Source organism: Antennarius striatus, chromosome 13 (genome assembly GCF_040054535.1).
Source record: "Antennarius striatus isolate MH-2024 chromosome 13, ASM4005453v1, whole genome shotgun sequence".
Taxonomy (NCBI): domain Eukaryota; kingdom Metazoa; phylum Chordata; class Actinopteri; order Lophiiformes; family Antennariidae; genus Antennarius; species Antennarius striatus.
This window is the reverse complement of record NC_090788.1, coordinates 3,105,368-3,124,945: the sequence shown is the minus strand read 5'-3', so window position 1 is coordinate 3,124,945 and position 19,578 is coordinate 3,105,368. Positions and strand designations below refer to the sequence as shown.

Genomic DNA, 19,578 nt, shown 5'->3' with positions numbered 1-19,578 from the left:
TTGTCGTCTCTGTGGGGGGCACTCGTTCGTTATTGGCCAGAATAGAAATGAATAACTGACAAAAATTGCAAATGACAACTTTGATCAGTTTCACGCTGCAGGAGGATCACTGGTAGTGACAACTTGTCCGTTTCCATTGTGAGGCCAAACATTAAAACTGATGGAGCGACAGCAGGAATTAAGGAAAGTTGCTGATTTTCATCACACACCATCTGTTGTGTTTTTTGTGGTCTCAATCTCAAACTGTTTCCGCACCATTTGTTAAACAGCTGAACCGAAGTAAGCGTTGGCCTGCGAGGCGATTAATTCGCCCACGAAAAAGACGAATTAATCGATAAGTTAATGTAAAGAAAATGAATGTCCAGCTGCGGCATTCCAGAATAATACTAACAATTGTTACTGGCTGACCTGATTGCATGCATTAGTCTCTGCGTTACTATTTTCATCACAGCTTCGGCTTCGACATCCGAAGAGGTCGTGGTGTAAATGAGCTTTGCCTCCTTAGTATCGATTTGACGCGGGGCGGCTCGATGTGCTTCTGATCCGATCCCTCGGGGTTTAGCGCGTGGTTTAATCTGTCGGGAGAGTGGATGTGCTTAGTGGAAGGATGTGAAACACAAACTTGGAGCAAACGCTCAGACTTCATGGGATATAGACCCGTCCTTCAAGTCGATGGTTTTTCATTTCACAGCCTCAATTCCGGCGCCTTTTTAAATGTATAATTCGTTTCAGTCGAATCCGATTCATTGAAAGGTTTGACAAAAAGTAGAGACACTCTTATTTCTCTCTGAGGATTTATCATTGAGGCTACAGCTGTTGCCATCTTTGTGTATGGTTACTATGGTTACAGGCGATGTTGGCCTCCACTGGAAAAAAACCTTTTTTTTTTAATGTGTCATTACCAGATTGAAAGGTTTGTGCACACATTGGTCAGGTGTGCTAATTCCTAGTGACATTAGAGATTAAATTCACAGATAAACCCTTTTTTATTCCCTCTCTGGCTTACTTTAGCTAACTGATATATAAGAAGTCAGCTCAAACAAGAAGTTTTACCGGTCTGGAGGATATAATGATTCAGATCCACCCTAGAGGTTTAAGCCAAACACAAGCTGTAAGTGTTTAATTTGTGTAATTGTTTCATTCCTGTGTTCCACCTCCCCGATGGGAATGGAAGATGTTTTCCACGCAGAGCCGACTGGATTTTTAATCTCCTCGGAGCCGCCGAGGCTCCGTCCTATCACAAGGTCGACTAGCTTTACGGCTTTTCTGCTGCATCAGGTATCCGTGAGAAGCTCCGTCTGATTCCCACCGCCCGCCTGCCCGACCGCCTGTCACGCTCAAAATTGCTTTGTCATTTACCTAATGCACACACTCGACACCTTCTGCACACAAAACAAGTGTGTTTTCACGCCCGCGCGACATGCATGCCTGCGCCACCACAGATGGGTTGAGCCGATGTCCTTCCTGTCATTTAAGATGAGTTCGGGCGTGCAGCACGCCTCCGCGCTCGCGTCACGCCATTTTACCTGCAGCGATTCATGCACACCAGTTGTGTGTGTTCACACACACGGAAGCGGCGGTGTGGATGTTGGTTTTCGCCTCTGACTCTGACTAACCACCACCATGCCCAGCGTTCCTCTGGTTAATCCCACACAGACGTGGATACATAATCCCAGATGCAGCCATTTGAGCCGACGGGCCATGCATCGTTTGGCTGGCACCACGTCGGGGCGAGCTAAAATATACTCTGAAAACAGGAAGTATAAAACACAGTCGAGTTTTGATAGAACTTTCTGCAAGGAATTACGAATAAATGATCCGTCGATGCAGTAAATTTACATCGTTCTGGAGAAACGGAATCATACTTTCTGTTTTAAAGTGGGCCTGAAATTCTTTAAAAAGGTGTGACAGTGTTGGGTGGTTATATTCATGGGGGGGGTGACTGTTTTGTACGTTCTGTTTATTTCCTACACTGAGCTGCTCGCCACAGAAATCCTTGGAGGTTATGTATGCCCGGCACGTCTCCCTCAGATGTACAACCAGCTGCTTCAATTCGGCCTGCGAGGATCTTCTCCTCCCACACTTTCTCCTCCACACACACACACACACACACACACACACACACACACACATGCTCCCACACTCCCTCCATCGTCATCCTCCTAGGATTAAAGCACAGAGATTCTTACTGCCACAGAAAAACACGTTCGTCTCTCTTTTATTGGGTCATTCCTGTTGCGGCCCCCGTCATCTATTTTCATCACATTTGGTGGTGGTGGTGGTGGGGTTGGTGTTATCACGTGGCTGGTAATATATTAAAGCATTAATACCCAAAAGGGTGTTCCCTGCTGTGATGATGGGTGCACTGTGGCGCAGTGGATGGGATATAACCATTTCTGGTGATCCCACAGGAACATTAGTTATATAAACGACGTTTTAAATAACAATTAGCGACGCGATTAACATCCTGAAAGTAACCTGACGGGTTGTGTAACGTGTGTAAATTCTTGCTTTAGTCCTTTAAGTGTCGCAGCCTTTAGAGCTGAAACGACGTAAACGCTAACTGAGTCGCTTTCGTTATTTTGCAAGAAGGAAATCTTCGTCGGCTCTAGCTGATGCAACCGCTCCTCATCCTCATCATGTAGTTGTCCCAGATGGGAGCGGCTGTAACCCGCCCACACTGCCTCAAAAAAAGAGGAAGCTGATGAAGACCTGGGAGCAGGTGGAGGAAATGATTCACCCTCCCCGGCAGCAGGGGGCAGAAACGAGTCATTTCAGACACACTGGCTTCTCTTTTGTTGTATTGTTGTTGTTTTTTTGTTGGTGTAAATAGCATCTACATATCGACGTGACGTATGGGTTTCATCTATACTAAAAAGAAAGCGTTAGCGTGCTAAGTAGCATTTGGTAAATAACTTCTGCTGAAGGTTAATGCTAGAAAAATGCTAAGCTAAGGTCATTCAGTACAGCAAGGAAAGAAAATGCCCAGCTAGCTCTAAGTGGCTAATGATAGCACAGATAGGTTTGTGAGAATAAACTTTCAAACTTTGTGACGTTGTAGTGAGAACGGGATTTTTCAGGCAGGATTTAGCCATCCATTTGTTTTTGATGATGCAAATTTTTTATTTTATTTGTCCGGAGGGAAATTTCATCAGATATCCTTCTTGGGCAAACAAATCGTATTTTTGTCAGTTTGGGTTCTTGACAATCCCTCTTCCTGCTTCCACCAATAGCGTCTGCGCTAATTCTCTGTGGCGACCGATAAATGGGCTTAATGCTAACCAGACTTTTCTTACGTGTTCGTCATGGAAAATAAGAATCATGTGAGTTTTCTTTTTTTTTCTTTTATTTTTTTTTATATGTGTGTGTGTCAAAACTGCAGCCGAACACGTTTGCCTTTGTTTGCCTGACTCGGACCTTTTCACCTCCTGTCATGTGGATTTTTGCAAATTGCCGTATTGTGATGTCAATGCTGAATCAGCAGCCTTTAGTCGAGTCAATGAAAACCGTTGCCTCTTTAACATCTAATACGATTATTTGCTAGTTCAGAAAAAAAAACAAAAAAAACCCACCCAAACGATTGGATGGTTGATGATGTGTTTGGGGAGCGCTCGCCGCTGCAGCGCCCCTCGTTTGCCTGCTGATTCACATCAGAACGTGCGAGCCAGAATCTCCATGTGGTAACACACCCGAGTGAAATCCTGCTCCGACAGCGTGACTTATTAGATCTGCAGACTACACACAATTAATGCTTTTTTTTTTCTCTCCCCCCCCCCCCCCCCCCAGCCACCCCTGTTCTCCCACCTCCTCTCCCTTCCCTTCCCTTCCCTTCGCACGTCTCCCTTTCAATCCCCTCCCTCGTTCTTCTCCTCCTGTTTTCCTCCCAGTCATCCTCCCTCTTGCCTCTACATGTGATTTCTTTTATCTCGTTTGTCTTTCTCCCTCGCGATCTACCTCTCCCCCCCCCTCCCTCCCTCCCTCCCTTCTCCCTCTCCCCCCCTCCCGTCCCTTTCCGACTCCTCTGGCAGGCTGCACATTGCGGTGAGTCAGTATCATGGAGACAGGCGGCGGGGCTGCCGCAGCGGTGGGGAGTGCAGCGCTAGGACTGCTGGGAGCCACAGCCTCGTCCGGCCATGACATCCTGGACAGGTAAGGAGCCCCTCGCGTCCCGTCCCCCCCCCTCCCACCCTCATCCATCACAAAAAAAGTGTGTGAGTGTGTAACTGTGTGAAGACCACACCTCGGGTTTTGCTAGTTTGTTGAGAAGGAGAACGCGGCCGATGGAGCGTCTGCGTTTTTGCGCTACGTTGAGTTTTTGACTGCTGGAAAAACTGGTTTGCTCTCGCAGCGGCGCCGGCGCCGGCGTGGGGGGTGTGCATGTACACCTTGGGAGTGTGTGTGTGTGTGTGTGTGTGTTCATGACGGATAGGGGGGTGTTTCTTGGCTTCCTTTAGACCTCAAGGAGAAATGACAGCGGGCTTTGTGCATGCAGGGGGGGGCGCGAGGAAGAGAAGGGGAGATGTGCTCTAGCTGAGCTGATAGGGTGAGTTTGCACAGTCACAACCCCACCCCCCTATTTAAGCCCCCCCACCCCACCGTCAACTGGTCAGCCACATAGCAACTGGGCATTGCCACCACAGGAAAGCCCTCTTTTTTTGGGGGGGGGGGGTTTCCTTGGGTCCCGGCGCCGGACCAACTGAGGGGGTCGAGGGTGTCGACTTACAGTCAGTTACGTCACTGCTCCAGCTGCACGCCCACATGCCTGTGCACTGTTATCACACACACACACACACACACACACACACACACACACACACACACACACACACACACACACACACACACACACACACACACACACACACACACACACACACACACACACACACACACACACACATCGAACCACACAAGGATTTTTAGAGCTGCTTTCGCACGTGGCAACAACAAACACACCCTCTGCAAACGGTCGTTCATTTTCAGTGAGGGTCTTCTTCCCGTGTCCCATCATGCATAGAGGTGGTGTGTGTGTGTGTGTGTGGGGGGGGTCTCTTGTGTTGTTCAGGTGCTGCTGGGATATCTACTGTCGTTACACCCTCCACCAATGAGGGACGACACTCCAACGCCTTCCGGGGATCTCCTTTGATATGTTGTATAATCAGGAGGAAATTAAGGCGGTGACTCATCCGGCTCTGATTTCCTCACTCCTTCTGTTAGTCAGCGCTCACACCTGCCCGCTCTGAAACGCTCTGAATCACACTGGATCACACTGGATGTGCCCGTACAACCGCTTCCAGCGTCACTTAACCAGGAGAGTCAATTATTCACCTGCCCCGCTGTGTTTGCGGCGCCGCTTTTATCCCGGCGTACATCCTGTCGCTGTTTTCATCAATATGCACCGCTTTCTGTTTGTGTGTGTGTGTGTGTGTTTATTTTAATTTTGTAGAGGATGATACAGTTAAGGCTGCTCAGCCCCATCCACCTGCCCCTCCAGTCCTGAACTGGGTCTAAATCCTGCACCAGGGTTACCATGGCAGCAGCAGCTTAGCATACATTAGACAGCGGTCCAGCGTTTACTTCTGAGTGAGTGAAAGGAAGAGAAAAGGAGAAGAGGCTGAACGGACACCCCCGTGTGTCTCCGCTGAATCGCTCCTGGACGACATCCTGTACAGTTTGCGGGGCGTGTGCTCAGATTTTTAATCGGGGACCATTGGGGGGAGCTGGAGCGTTATGTAAGCCGGTGGATCCTGGTGGACAGCTGTGGACCGGGGGTGGGGGGGCAGTCGGGACACTATTTTAGGAGGTGATGCAGAGGAAGACTCAACGCCGTAACTTCATTCCGTTGGTGAGATCAAATCCAGAGCAGTTAAGGATGACGAACTCGCCCGAATCCGTGACTCAACTGATTGCATGGCTTCTAATTTAAGTTACACACCGGCTGTGGTGGTGGTGGTGGTGGTGGTGGTGGGGGGTATTAGCATCCGGGGAGCATGTGCTTATGTGGGCAGTTGATTGAACAGGAGGGGCTTGTCGGTCATAGTACAATAAACAGTAGTGCGCTAACGTACAAACGGATGAATGATGTTGTTGTTTTGTCATCTGATTGTTTGTTGTCGTCTTTTCTCACGTTTGTCGCCGCTCAGCATCCCATACCGCATCTCGTAATCTATTCTGGGTTCTGACGGGCCGGTCTGATAAAATAATCCCGTTGACCTCACAGTGGATTTCTTCTTCCAGATGAAATGAGGACATCCCCGAGTGTGAAGTTAGATGGATTAACTTGGTCGGATTCAAGATATTACATGTGAAACATCATCGCTGCTGCTGTCGTAGTAGATCGGATGTGGATGGATGAATTGATACGACGATGACGAGTTTATTTATATACGAGATGAGTTCCTACCTTGATCTGTTTCCTCCACAGAAGAATTTGTGGAAACATCTAAATTGGAATTTCTGTGCACTTCCAATTTAAATCCTCATTCTTTACTCCACATGATATAAAGAATATAGAATATTGTAGTTGAGGACATCCCATTTTTATTTAAGTCAGTCGGTTTTAGTCAATAGCATAAAATAATCTGTGTAAACACTCCTTGTAGAGCAATTAAACAGTTTATTTCACCTTTATTCATGTATTACATTAGTGGCAGAGTGGAAATTGCTTTGTGTAATTAAACCATAAATCAGGTCATTCACAGCACCCACAAAATTGGCCAGTTATTTTAAGCTGGCGCGTAAATAAATCACCGGGGAAGGTGTTGACATGGAGCCCACTAATGCCAGGTGACGGAGCTGGGGGGGGGGGTGGGGTGGATAATGATCCAGAGGCCTCGGCTCACCATCAATTATTGGGTGAGGGCATCAACGCGTGATGTAAAGTTTAACCAGCACTTGCTAACACACGTTCACCCATGATTTAAGCTGGTTTTAAAAATAGACTTGACTTTGCTGTTTTCCAACAATCTAAAATGACACCGACTCGGATCCCTACTTCTACTCTATTTCTATTCCTACTTCCTAAAACTGATCTGAACTGGATTGGATGGATCTGTTCTTGGGTTGTGGTCGAGGATTCAAGACGCCGATTGAAAGTTGAATCTAATTGTGGTATTTTTCTCTGATTTTTTAGTGAGGTATACCGAAGATTTCTTTTTTCCCTAATCGCTTTTGCTTTCATGGAGCGATTCTGTTTTTATTCTCCGACTATCAATTTGACGTGACTCTGACTGGCAAACCTTTTCATCCGAGTGAAAAACAAGAAAATCCACGATTCGTTCTTTCCAAATAAAAGAAGTCAAGTCACTCAGTGAAAATTCCAGCATTTTTTTTTTTTTTTTTCAGACTGCAATATTTATGACAATCTCTTCACTGGCATGTACCCCCACTAGGAAGTATTAAAAATGTCATGATAATAAAGAGTTCCAGGCCATATTGTCCCTTCAGGATTTCCAAAATGCCATCATACTTTGGATGGTTGTTTTAAAAAAGGTCTTAAAAGTCGTTTGTTAATTATATTTCCAATTCTGGCACAGATAATCCTTGGTGACACAAAAACCAAGCTTGAATCTCATCCTTAGGAATAAATGTAGCTTCAGCCAAAATCAGTGAGGAGATAGTATCCAGCAGGAACTTTACTTTTTTACACAACTTATGAAACCAACCCAAAATCCCATTAAATTCTTCTAAATTCGAACATAAGGCACTCCACTCTGTTTGGCCTTTAAGTCACAACTCATTGGACATCAGCCGGGCATTGCAATATTATTCTCTGGACAGTGTTATTGGCAATTCTAAAAGTGGAATTCATCCATGCGTTCAGTCCACTAAAGAAAACATGCCCTTTAAAAAACTCAGCTGCCCAAACTGGCAAAAAAATAAATAAATAAAAAATTGCTCAAGTTTCTCTTGTTTTCTTCTAAATTTGTTTTCTCCTCGATTTAAACTGGTAAAATCTTAACAGACAGGTTTTATCCATGTTGTGCCTCTTGGTATTTCTTTCCTCCTTCGCTTTTAGCTGTCATTACTGGCTGATTTGTCACTGTAAAACAGACACACACAGAAACAGCACAGCGGGCGGGGGGGGGGGGGGGTAAAACTCCAAAACACAGCGGGAACTCTTGTTAGTGACGATTCTGTGCAGGTTGTGCTGTTTCAATACGTTTTATACATCCTGTTGGTCTTGTTAATGCTAAGTCAATATGTGGTGGTGCTACACTTTCATTTATGCACTCAGTGGGAGTGGCTACCTCATGGTATAATTTGGTAATCCAATCAGGTGATTTCAAATCAAACAGGTTTGCATATTTGTATGTTGGCCTCACCCTTTTCTCACAGCTTTCTTAATATCGTCCTTCCTGATTGTTGAAATATTGGGTAAAACAGTCGTCGCTCTTCTGGAGGTTGAGTATGTTGAACAAGGCTCTCTGTGGTGAAGCAACCTAATAATACCCAACAGGCAAATTTGTGGCAGGACAATGAATGCAGAGAGGGATTAATGGCTTTTATGTTTGACAGCTCGTTGATTCAAAACGTTCTAAGTGGACTTTTATCTCCGTTTTTCGGAGCCGAAGGGAGAAAAGTCTGAGAAGGTGAGGAGCTGTGGAAGCCCGGTGGGAGTCCTGCTTCTTCCTCTTTATATCTGGCTCGTAATGTTTAGAGGTCAGATGGCGACGTCACGTCAGGTTAAAGCAGCGTTTTGTGCCCAGCTGCGTTTTCAGGAGTGTCTGCAGCAGGTGCAGCCGTTCGTTTCCCCTTTCATGCCTCCTTACCAAGGAATGCTGGGAATGTCGGGAGTGTACAGCACTTGTGAACACCGGAGGTGATACTCGAGGGGGAGAAATGCGGCGTTGCTTTCATCCCTGTCCTCTAGAAGCACTTCACGCCGTGTGAGTGGTTCTCAAACTTTCACCGCAAAGTGGTGGTCGCCGTGGCGTTGGGATGTCGACCAGTCGACCAGAAACTCACTGAGGCTTCTCAAAGGTTGCTCTTCACTTAACCCCACGTGATTCAAGTAGTGCCTCACGACGGCAACCACACTTTCACACTGGGATTGAACTTCAATAAAAAAAAGTATTGGGGACCCATACTGGAAACCCAATCCCAACGTAAGGCAGAGGGAATCTGAGTAACACGAAAAGTTTTATAGGTACTTTTACTTAGCAAGACAAACAGTTGTCTGTTTTATCACACGAATAAACAACCAAACTGGACACACTTAGGCCTGTCCAACCTATAGACTATTCTCAGAAGCATGAAGTTGGCCGGTAGGTCTCACCAGTAGGACGACTTGGTAAAATGAAAGGAAATTTATGAAAGGAAAATGAAAGGAGAATCTGCTTTGGTGGTCAAAACACTTTGAAAACTACAGTTTGGCTGCTGGAGATGAGAGAATTAAATATCTATATGCTAGTGTTTTTGTGTTAGTGTTAGTGTTCATGCATTAACACAAAACAGGACCCCGGTGACTCAACCGTATCCGTATTTTATGACACCTCTATGAAACGCATGACAAATGCAGAACCTGTGTGTGTAGATGTTTCAACACAATAGTTGTGCAATAACGACAGCATTTTTACCGCTCATGCAAAAGGTTTGTAGGATCCAAACGTTGTTTCTGTGACATTAGACTCAACTGTTAGCGACCGGCTGCTTTTTAAACTCCTGCAAATGAGCTCATCTTTAGGCAATGAACTGCAAATGTTTAAAAGACAGTTTGCAAGGAGCAGTGAAGACGGGTTAGAGATCAGATTTGGAATGCACGGATTTTGCTGACAATTTGGAGACCAATTTTTTTGCTGGCCTCTGACCTCCTACTGAAGGATTATTTAATTAACTTCTTGGGTTTGAAAGCTGAAGTGCCTTAGCAATTAAAGATGAATTATTTTATCTTGTGGCTTCATCTGTGGAAACGTGGTTCAGAGCTAATGTGGTTTCTCTTCTTAAAACTGAATCAAAAGTAGAACTGCCCACCAGGCCCCCCTGTTCGTAGGGTTTATGAGCTCCCAGTCCTTTGAGAATCTGGGGTAAAACCTCCTTTCTGAATGTTAAAGTCCTGTTTTTTGTTTGGTTTGGTCTAATTTGCATGAAGCACTGAAGATCTGTGAGTTGTAAGCGTCGGAAGCACAACAGAGAATTTGGTGTCAGTAAACTACATCACAGCAGCGTTGCCTGGAGTTCCAGGCCCCCGGTGGTCTGATTCAGGTTTGGCGGAAGCCGTCGACATGCAGCTGCTACAGAGTCGTCTCCTTTATGGATTTAGAGGTTTCTGTGTTCTAAAAGGTGGTTAACAGTCTTTGAAATACTGACGTGCAATTCTGTTTCATCACCGCCGCTCGTCTCAAACCAGGACATCCTTAAAAGTTGACTAGAAATCTGTAGAGACGTCTCAAGTTGCTCCAAAGAGGCGATTCAGACTCATTCATCAAGTTGTCCTTTGCCTTTGTTGGTCCCTGGGTGCTGACCGCGGCGTATTTAAAGCACACGGAAGTAGGCCATTGTTCAGTCAAGAGAATTCCAAACTATTAAATAGATTTTAAAGTTGGACTTGTGCTTTAATTACATCAGATATGCTATTTAGTATCTATAGCCAGTTTTATGTAGCCTTAACTGTTTGGACCCATATCCTCGACACTCCTGTTTATGGGTCATTGATCTCTAGGTTTACTTAAATAGTCCAAAAGTAAAAGAAATACCCTAAAAGAAGTCAAAGGAGGGCACAGATTCTTACTTTTGCTCTGACCTGCTTGCCGTTGCGCCGTTTAAGCGTCCAGCGGAATATCGTAGACGGGTTTTAATTGAATATCAATTGCTCACCATTAATGTTCTTAAGTGTTTTACAGAAATCCATAACGGTTCTCCATCAGTCTCCACACGAGCGGACGTTTTACCGATACAGCACCGCAGTAACACAGCGGTCAGCTTACAGTGTTGGCTTTACATTAACGCGTTACTCTTGTTACACAAGAGCATTGATGTCTGAAAGATTACAGTGTTTTAAATACATCACGCGTGTTATTGATGATCCGTGATCTCACATGCGTTTTTTTGCAGGGGTCTAAGGCCCGGACGTCACCTGGAGGACGACGACATTGTGCCTGAACTGGCTCACATCCATCCCAGAGAGAGGCCTGACTGGGAGGAGACCATTAGTGCCATGGTGAGACACACACACACACACACACACACACACACACACACACACACACACACACACACACACACACACACACACATATTCCTGTCATATCCATTGTTAACTTGATCAGTTGTTTGCTGCCGGTCACATGATCATCCGGATCAGTTTTCGTCCCGGACGATTGATCGCTCGCCTCCCTCCTCCTATTGGCTCTGCCTGTCAGCTGTCGCTGTAACTCTATCGCGACGTTCATGATTAATGCAGGCGACCGCCGGCGTCAAACGTCACCCGTCTCCAAACTCTTCCCCCGTGTTTACCTCACCTCCTGCATCCCTTTCACCAGAACCCATCATTCATTATTTCCTTCCTCTCCCATCTTTTGGTTCCAGTCTTGCCTCTCGCATCAAGAGCACAGCGAGAAAAAAAAAAAAAAAAATCAGGCCGTCTCCATGGTAACGTGCCGAGCCACCCGCGGTCGACTCGTGGTTGGAGCCCCATTACAAGTGCTCCTTTCGATCGGGCAACAGAGAGAAACAGAAGCGATCGTCTCATCAGACTAATGAATATTGATCACAGAGGCGGGGTTTTAATTCTGCATGTCTGCAAGTCTTTGTTCAATATTTGATACGGAGGGACTCTGTTCTTGAGCAGCATGCATTATACATGTCTCCTGTGTTTATAGGAGGCGATCAGACGCGCCGAGCAACTTTGACACATCAACGCCACGTCGCATAAACTCCCATCAGATCCGTAACGATCAGTTCGGGAGTCCGACGGCGACCACTGAATGACGAGTCGTTAGAAACGCGTTAAACTTTGGCGCGGCGGGAAAAACTTCTAAATGATTCACACCTCCCTGTAGATTCATGGTTAAACGCAACAGGTTTTTTATTACCCTTGTAAAAGCTGTCATTTTGTCACCGCTCTACCAAAAACGTCTGATCGTCTGACGAGCGTCTCATCCGCCGACATTAAGCAGCTGTTCCAGCACGCCGCTTCCACGACGGTAAACATGTCATCCAAGCATTCAGTAGGCACTAAAAAGAATAACGGGCTACCGCTTTGTCACCCGTGGAGAAAGGCTCCAGATTTTTTTTGCGAGGAGAATCCTCAAGATTCTTCATCTTTACGAACATGACTGACGCTGTTTATCTGCCTCCCCCGGTGATTCGCTCACAGATCTGAACTTCTTTCCGTTCCAGAGATGTGTTTGTGTCTGTTTTCTTTATCACCATGTCAACTCGTTTGTCTCGCAGCATCTCTTCCAATGACCTGGACCCTCCCCGGGGCTCAGCAGATGTTTACTTGACCAAAAGCTGGCTTTTCATTGTAATTTAAGCCAAATGAAGCACATGACTGGCTTTAAGAAATATCTGGAGAAAGAAGGGTGGTGGCAGATGTTGAAGAGGCCCTTTGGTCTAATTCTGCTGCATAACTTCTTCTTATTGAGCAAAAAAAAAAAGCAGAATCTAGCACTACTGACACTTTTTCAGCAGAACAGCACCTTAATTCACTCTTTTGCACCCACATCTATAAATAAGTCCCTCTTTTTTGCCAATCTCTGAGTGTTATTCACTTCATTGCATCATGTGATCGTCCCTGCGTCGCGCCGCTTGTTACTGATGCAGGTTGTGATCGCTTGGAGGTAAACGCAACCAGTCAGTTAAATCTGGGAGTGGTGGCGTTTTTACGCACAAGAATGCTCTCGTTTTCCACAAATGATGGAAACTGGTGGAACTTTGTCAAAGATGCACGAAGCCCTAAAGCGAACGCTTTCCGCAGCGTTTGGCCGCCGTGATGTCAGGAGATGTTGTTCAGAGCGATCCTCCTATCGTTCCCGATGCTCAGACTCCTCCGTGTAATTAGTGAGAGCCTTCTAATCTCATGGAGGATAAGCCCCGAAATGAACAAGGTCAATCCCGACATGATACCGATGAGCAAACAGGATGGCGCCGCGTTCTCCAATGGAGGAGGAGGATGAACCGACTGTTTGTGCGATCTGTAGGACACACACTGACCGGTGAATCACGCTGTTTGGTCGAAGATGTTCATAAAAACTTGGTAAAGACGAGTTTGAACATCGGCCACTTATCTTCTCGTCTTTAATTGAATATTTATTAGAGATGTAAAAATGCATCGCAACACAGGAATTAATAAAAATGTTCCACCATTGAAATATGAAGTGTGATGGCCTTTTTTAAACAGCAGGGGGCGTTTTATCACGTGTTTGTCGTACGTCGCTGTCGGTTAACGGCTTAGCCCGAACAAGATGGGTTAGTTTGCTCAGTGGAATTCATTAAAAAATTTTGTTTTTCATCACTTTTGCTCTCGAAGTAGATTTATTTATTTATTTATTTATTTATTTGAGCAAATCTAATCAATACTTTCCTCCTGCTATCCGTCTTCTATGGAGCCATCACTGGTTTCCACAACCGTCTCGCTTGTGTCTATTTCCAGGCGGAACACTGTTGGCCAACTGAATGTTGTTGTGAACCAAAAGCTAAAAATTTATCCAGCCATGTAACAGTGGCAGGGATTTATTCGTGCGCTACCAGATGGCTGACGATGGTGTGTGTGTGTTTGTGTGTGTGCCGATGCAGGCGAGGAGCGCCGAGATTCCCGAGCTGAGGTCGGAGCCCCTCATGCGCTCCAGCAGCAGCAGCACGGCCAGCATGAAGGTCAAGAATGTCAAGAAGTGAGTTGGAAGCGGGGGCGACACCTGCCTCCGTCTGTCACCTCCACCTCCCTCACGGACCTCCTTCCCTCTTTTTTAATCTGTTTGTCGCTCCCGATCTGGCTGGTTAGCACCTCCAGTCTATTGCAAGAGTCTATTTCCGTGTCTTCCTTCTCCTTTCGCTGCCTCTGTCAGTCAGGATGGTGTCAGGTGCAGATGATGAAGTGCCAACCTAACCGTGTGTGTGTGTGTGTGTGTGTGTGTGTGCTTTTTTATTATTTCAGACTCAACTTCACCAAGGGACACTTCCCCAAGCTGGCCGAGTGCGCTCACTTCCACTATGAGAACGTGGACTTTGGCAACATTCAGGTAAAACTCTTCCACCGTTCCTCCGTTAATCAAGTCTCCCGTCCCACATTAGGACCGATCACCCTCAGAGGTGCTTCTCTGCTCGACTCAGACTTCATCCTATGACATCATAGACGTCAGTCATGGTGCAGATGAAACGTTAAACCTCTGGTCATGGCTGCCGCAGAGTTGTTAAATAGGAAATGTAGGATCTGGTAGCCAACTTCACCTCAACCCAACAAAAAAAGTTCAGTTACCAAGTTCATGGGTGTATTTTTACCTGCTATAAACAAATTTACATATGCTAATTACTTCTATATATGTCATTTTATCGAAGTCACTACTTCCTGTTTGTAAGTCAACCCCTGGAGACGACACAGCCACCAGCCGCTATCGAGTTTGACTGTCACCAGCATGGATTTCATCCGTTTGCACTATAATTTTTTCTTTAACGTCCTCCGTGAGTGTAAATAACGACGGCCCTTGAAGGCATCGCGACCAGGTTGGCATTGTATTTCTTAAATAGCTGTAATTATAGATGCATTTAACGTCTTTGTTATTACACACACCCACCAGCAGGGGTCAGCAGTGAACTGAAGTGTAATGCTTTCAGCTTACATGTTCTTCACCTGCACATTATCTACTGATTTAAATCAGGTCACACCTCCGGGTCTCCCCCCCGTCCTGTTGTCCCAGCTGTGTCCGCATCCCAGCATGCAACAGTTTTGATGTTGCTTTCAGGTCTCCTTGTGTTTTTTGTTATGCTTGGGTGTTTGCGCCCCTCTGTGGTTTTTTATTATTCAGCTCAGCGAACGTAACCCCGAGCCAAAACTGCAGACCTCTTTGTTCGTTGAGGGATTAATTAATCTGCCTTTTGTTTCTGGTGACGATCATTCTGCTTTGTGCATAATCTTCCCTCGACCCAAGGCGTTGGCTTGTCGAGCGAGTCGCTCACGGGTCTATTTAGCTCATCGATGTCTGAAACAGACTCGGATCGTTTCTCCTCTCAGAAACTGGACAGAGTAGTTTCAGAATCGGTTTCGTATCGGTTGTGATGGAGGTTTTGGTCGATTCATGTCGGTGCAAACCTCAATCCAGCGTCCAGGCTGTCCGTCCTGGAATAACACGATTATCACGGTCTTTGTTTGACTTTTGGGAGGACGACTGAGCCGGAAACCCTGTTTGTTTTTGCGTTGAGCGTCCCGGACCGAGGAGCTAGAAGACATTCTCTCGTTGCCATGATTACAAACGCTGCCAAGGGAGCGTTTTGAGTCACGCGAGGACTTGTTGTTGAAATATGAAGATGTCACAGGAGGCCAGAGAGGTGCGCGTCAGGATAGGGATCACCACCGGGGCTTCATGTCCTCACCGCGCTGGAATTTTTAGATCTTAGCTCGATAACCTTCACAGTGTTTTCAGCAAAAGGGTGATTCGAGTGTGACTTCACGCCGCTGCCCGTGTCGTCTGTGAGATGTTTCTCTCCCACATCTGGCCTCGTCTCGTCAGACTCAACTTCACCTGACGGAGTTCTGGCCGCTGAAGACTCCCATGTTTTATGAATTTGTCCTCTCACATGCATAAAAATGGCCGGACGCCACTAAAGAAGCGGCCTCTCTGGGTCGGAGCGCTCCAACACTCAGACTTGCGCGTTCTGATGTGTGCTTGAGACTTGTTGGCCTTGTCTGAACGCTGTTTATCCTGAGCCGCCGCCAGCCGGGTCCTCGTTGACAGGAAATGGACGTTTGCCTCCACAAACATGTGCATCCAATATAGACGCCGCTCCGTCCTACAGAACACGAAATCCTCCAAACCGGGTCGGGCCGAGGCGGGTCGTCGATTGTAGCTTCGAGTTTCCCATGGCGACGCGCGATCGTTGAGCTAAAAGGATTTTTTATGTCACTTCCTGTTTCACGCTGCTCCTCTCAGACTGATCGGTTTTTGACCGATCAATCGACGCCGATCGGAACTCCTGCCTGTGTCTTCTGCTTGTGTTTATTCAGACGACATGAAGAGTCTGAGTGGACATCTGTGAAGCCCCCCCCCCCACACACACACACACACACACACACCCTCCCCTAGCAGTGTGATTTTTTTTTTTGTATGTGCTACAAAGAGAGCAGGAGGCAGTGTGTATGCGTGCGGTCATGCGTGTGTTACAGATAGCCACGCCCCTCAGCCTTTCTTCAGGTCAGCTGACCGCCCCCCCCCCCCTCGCTGCAGCTGCTTTTACTATCAGACCGTGACGCAACAGGAACCCGTCCCTCCTCTGTTCCCTCAATCCACGCCTGAGAGAGATGAAGCCCCGCCTTCATGGAGGACCAATCCATCAACAGCGTCGCTACGGCGACGGGCAGAACACACCCAGGCGGGCCGTCCTTTAAAGGCGGAGGGTGGGGTGTACCTCTGTTTCCTCTCATCCCTCACGCCCGACAAACACTGGAGATGTGGGAGCCGTCTATGTTCCGTGTTCTGGCTGGTGTGTGTGGTTCTGCTCCGGGGGGGTGGGGGGGGTGGGGGTGGGGGGGTGAGTTAGTGGGGTGTGTGTATCGACAACACGCCATCAGCAGGAAGGTGGAAATCCGTTTTAGCACCACTTTTTCATCTCAGGGTTATTCACTGCCCATCAACTCGTTCTCCCCCCCGTGTGTGTGTGTGTGTGTGTGTGTGTGTGTGTGTGTGTGTGTGTGTGTGTGTGTGTGTGTGTGTGTGTGTCTAGTGTGTGTGTGTGTGTGTGTGTGTGTCAAGTGTGCGACCGCATGCACTCTACACTAAACAAATCTTCTTCATAATGGGATTTGCTGGCGAACCTGTTCCAAGTCATGATCTCACCCCCTCTGCATTTGTTACCCCCCCCCCCCCACTAGATCAATTTTTATAGCTGGATCAATGATTTTAGACGTAGCTCCTTCACACGTCCTCTTTGGCTCTCAAGTCCCAACATTAGTTTTTAATAGTCTTTCAGAAAGAACCAGAACACAGCGTGAATCACGTTTCTCCCTCTGAATCACTGACGGGCACAAAATGAATGGATAGCAGTGAGGATAAAATTAATCAGAAGGACCTCTAATGGAATTTTTTATCCCCCCCCCCCCCCCCCCAATCTGGAAGCTTTTTAAAGCAAACTTCCACCACCAGCTGATCGATCCTCTCTCACCAAGACAACGCCATCAGTTAAGCAGTTGTTGGATGATCTGTAATTTGTGGCTCAATACCAGTCAAATGGTTTTTATTAATAAATTACTTGTTTTGTTTTCTCCTCCTTTTTCTTCATCTTATCCTCTTTTACGTCCCGCGGGGGGTGGGGGGGGGATGCATTGTCAGTGTTTGTGTGTTTGTCCGTTAGTATGTCCACCAAACATCTTCGCAAGCGTTGCAGATAGAAAGATGAAACCAACAAGCTCGTTACTCAGGCAGCAAAGGGGATAGAGATGAGGGGATGACCTTGACCTTGAGAAAACTAGATCGAGGTCAAATTTCAACTGTCGGGTACTACTTTCAGGGTACCCTGGCCTACCCTTGGAGGGTTGTTGCAGTCTCTGACTGCCTTGGTTCTTGATTTTTATTTTTCTCGATCCGTTTTGTGTGGCGTCGCCCCCTGCTGGACGTCAGAAACAATCCAGGTTCATTTCCACTTTAGCTTCACGGTCGAAAATGTCATGAAATTTGCTCATCATGAACGACTAAATCTTGCGGTCGTGTTTCCTGGAAAACGTCTGACCTCCTGCTGTTGGACTGGGATCGACCCGGCGCTGGCGTACCGGAGCAGGAAGCTGAGCGAACTGGGTCATCATTGGATTATGGTCTGCATATTCATAATCAGTCTTATGCAAAAAGAAACGATCTGATGCCCTTCTCTCTCATCCCGTCCCAGCGGACGTCCCAGCTGTCGTCCACCTCCACCCAAGAACCCTGAAATCAAGAGTTCTCAATACTTTTCCTTTTCGTAGCAGCAGAAATCATCCAGGGAGGGGGTGTCCTTCGTGACACTGGCTGCTCGCTTGGATTTCCTCCTTCTCCTCTCCATAAACTCTCTCTCTTTTTTTTTTTTTTTTTTAATCCATTTCATGTGTGGATGGCAAAAATGAAGTCATCCAGCTGATGCAACCTGAGAGCAGCCGTTTGGGTTTTTTTTTGTAGGGTGTATTTTCGGTGATCTCTATTTGTACTTTGCAAGTGTGGTAGACCGTTAGCCACTGCTTTGTGGGTATTTATTGTGGGGAGTGGGAGGGGGGGGGGTAGTTTTTTTAGATTGCCTCCAGTTGAAGTAGCGTCCCATTTTCTTTCTGCACTTTGCAAAGCATCACTTATTGACTTAATTAAATGTGTTTTGATGCCTGGAAGTGCTTCGACTCGCTTTTCTAGCGAGAGCTGCACATTTTCTCAGTCGAGTGCTCTCAGGAAAATGGGCAAAAAAAAAAGGGGGGGGTGAGATGCACATGTGGACTACCCCCCCCCACCCCCCCTTTTTTTTTTCTCTCCTTCCATCCCCTGCTCTTTGTCCTGGGAACGTACCAACCAGAGAGGAGGAAGAGGAGGAGAGACGTGGGGGGGGAGGGGTGAACCAGCATGTCAGACGAATAGAAGGGAGCATGTGGCGGAGGGACGGAGAGAAAGGCTGTTGTGAAGTCTGCAGACGCTTGAATGAAGACTGCTTTTTCTTTTTCTCCATCTGCCCCCCCCCCTTCCTGATTTTAATCTACTTGGATGTTTGAGTTCTTCAGTTCCTGACATTTGAGAAAAAGAAAAAAGACAAGGAAAACCACGTTTTTTTTTGGGGGGGGGGGGGGCCGTCGTGATGGGAGAGACGTCGGGACGGAGGAGATGAGGAGGAATCCGTCTTGATCATCACCTCCTCTTGTACCCCACCCTCGGATGTAACCGCATAACGCCGTTCCCTCCCACTCCACGTCTCCGGGAGAGCTTAAACTGCCCGTGAAAGAAAGTGGACGGCTTGACATTTACGTCTGGCCGAGAGGGGAATTGTGTGGCGGTCCGGCGAGACAGGATGTCCCCCCACCCCCCCGCTGGAGAAACACACTCCTGCAGAGGGAATTAGAAACTGAGGACAGGTGTTTGGGAGCGTTTTAGGAGGCGCCGGCTCTGATCCTTTAGCTGCACGGCATGAAAGGGAGGAAATTGTTGGAACTAGAAGAAGAAAGGTGAGAAAAGCCAAATGTGTGTCTCTGACTGTCGTTGGGTTCCTTTGTGGTTCCTTCCTCCTCTATCTGCCCCATCGCGCCCCGGAGGACTCATTAAAATCGCTTCTGTCCAAAATGTGGCTGTTGGGTTCAGCGGATTGTCCTCTGCAGAAATCTTTTGTTAGAAGAACTTCACCTCTGTGTGACTGGCTCGCCGTGGAAAATGACCGCCGTGAATGGAATGCCGTCCTAAACCGGCTCCTAGGATGTTAAATGTGCAG

At 47.0% G+C, this 19,578-nt stretch overlaps 1 protein-coding gene across 6 annotated transcripts in view; it reads left to right on the top strand.

The window, feature by feature from the left end:
• The first annotated feature begins 3,992 nt into the window (after positions 1-3,992).
• Positions 3,993-19,578, top strand: part of arhgap32b (Rho GTPase activating protein 32b) — a 41,383-nt gene continuing 25,797 nt past the window's right edge. For 4 of the 6 annotated variants that reach the window (XM_068330730.1, XM_068330728.1, XM_068330729.1 and 1 more), the window contains exons 1-4: positions 3,993-4,149; positions 11,053-11,158; positions 13,738-13,832; positions 14,096-14,180. In XM_068330730.1, the coding sequence (XP_068186831.1) occupies positions 4,055-4,149; positions 11,053-11,158; positions 13,738-13,832; positions 14,096-14,180 (381 nt within the window). In that variant the 5' untranslated portion in view covers positions 3,993-4,054. Of the gene's footprint in view, positions 4,150-8,231; positions 8,592-11,052; positions 11,159-13,737; positions 13,833-14,095; positions 14,181-18,893; positions 19,319-19,578 lie in introns of those variants that run through there. The other 2 variants (XM_068330731.1, XM_068330732.1) reach the window with 2 other exon arrangements.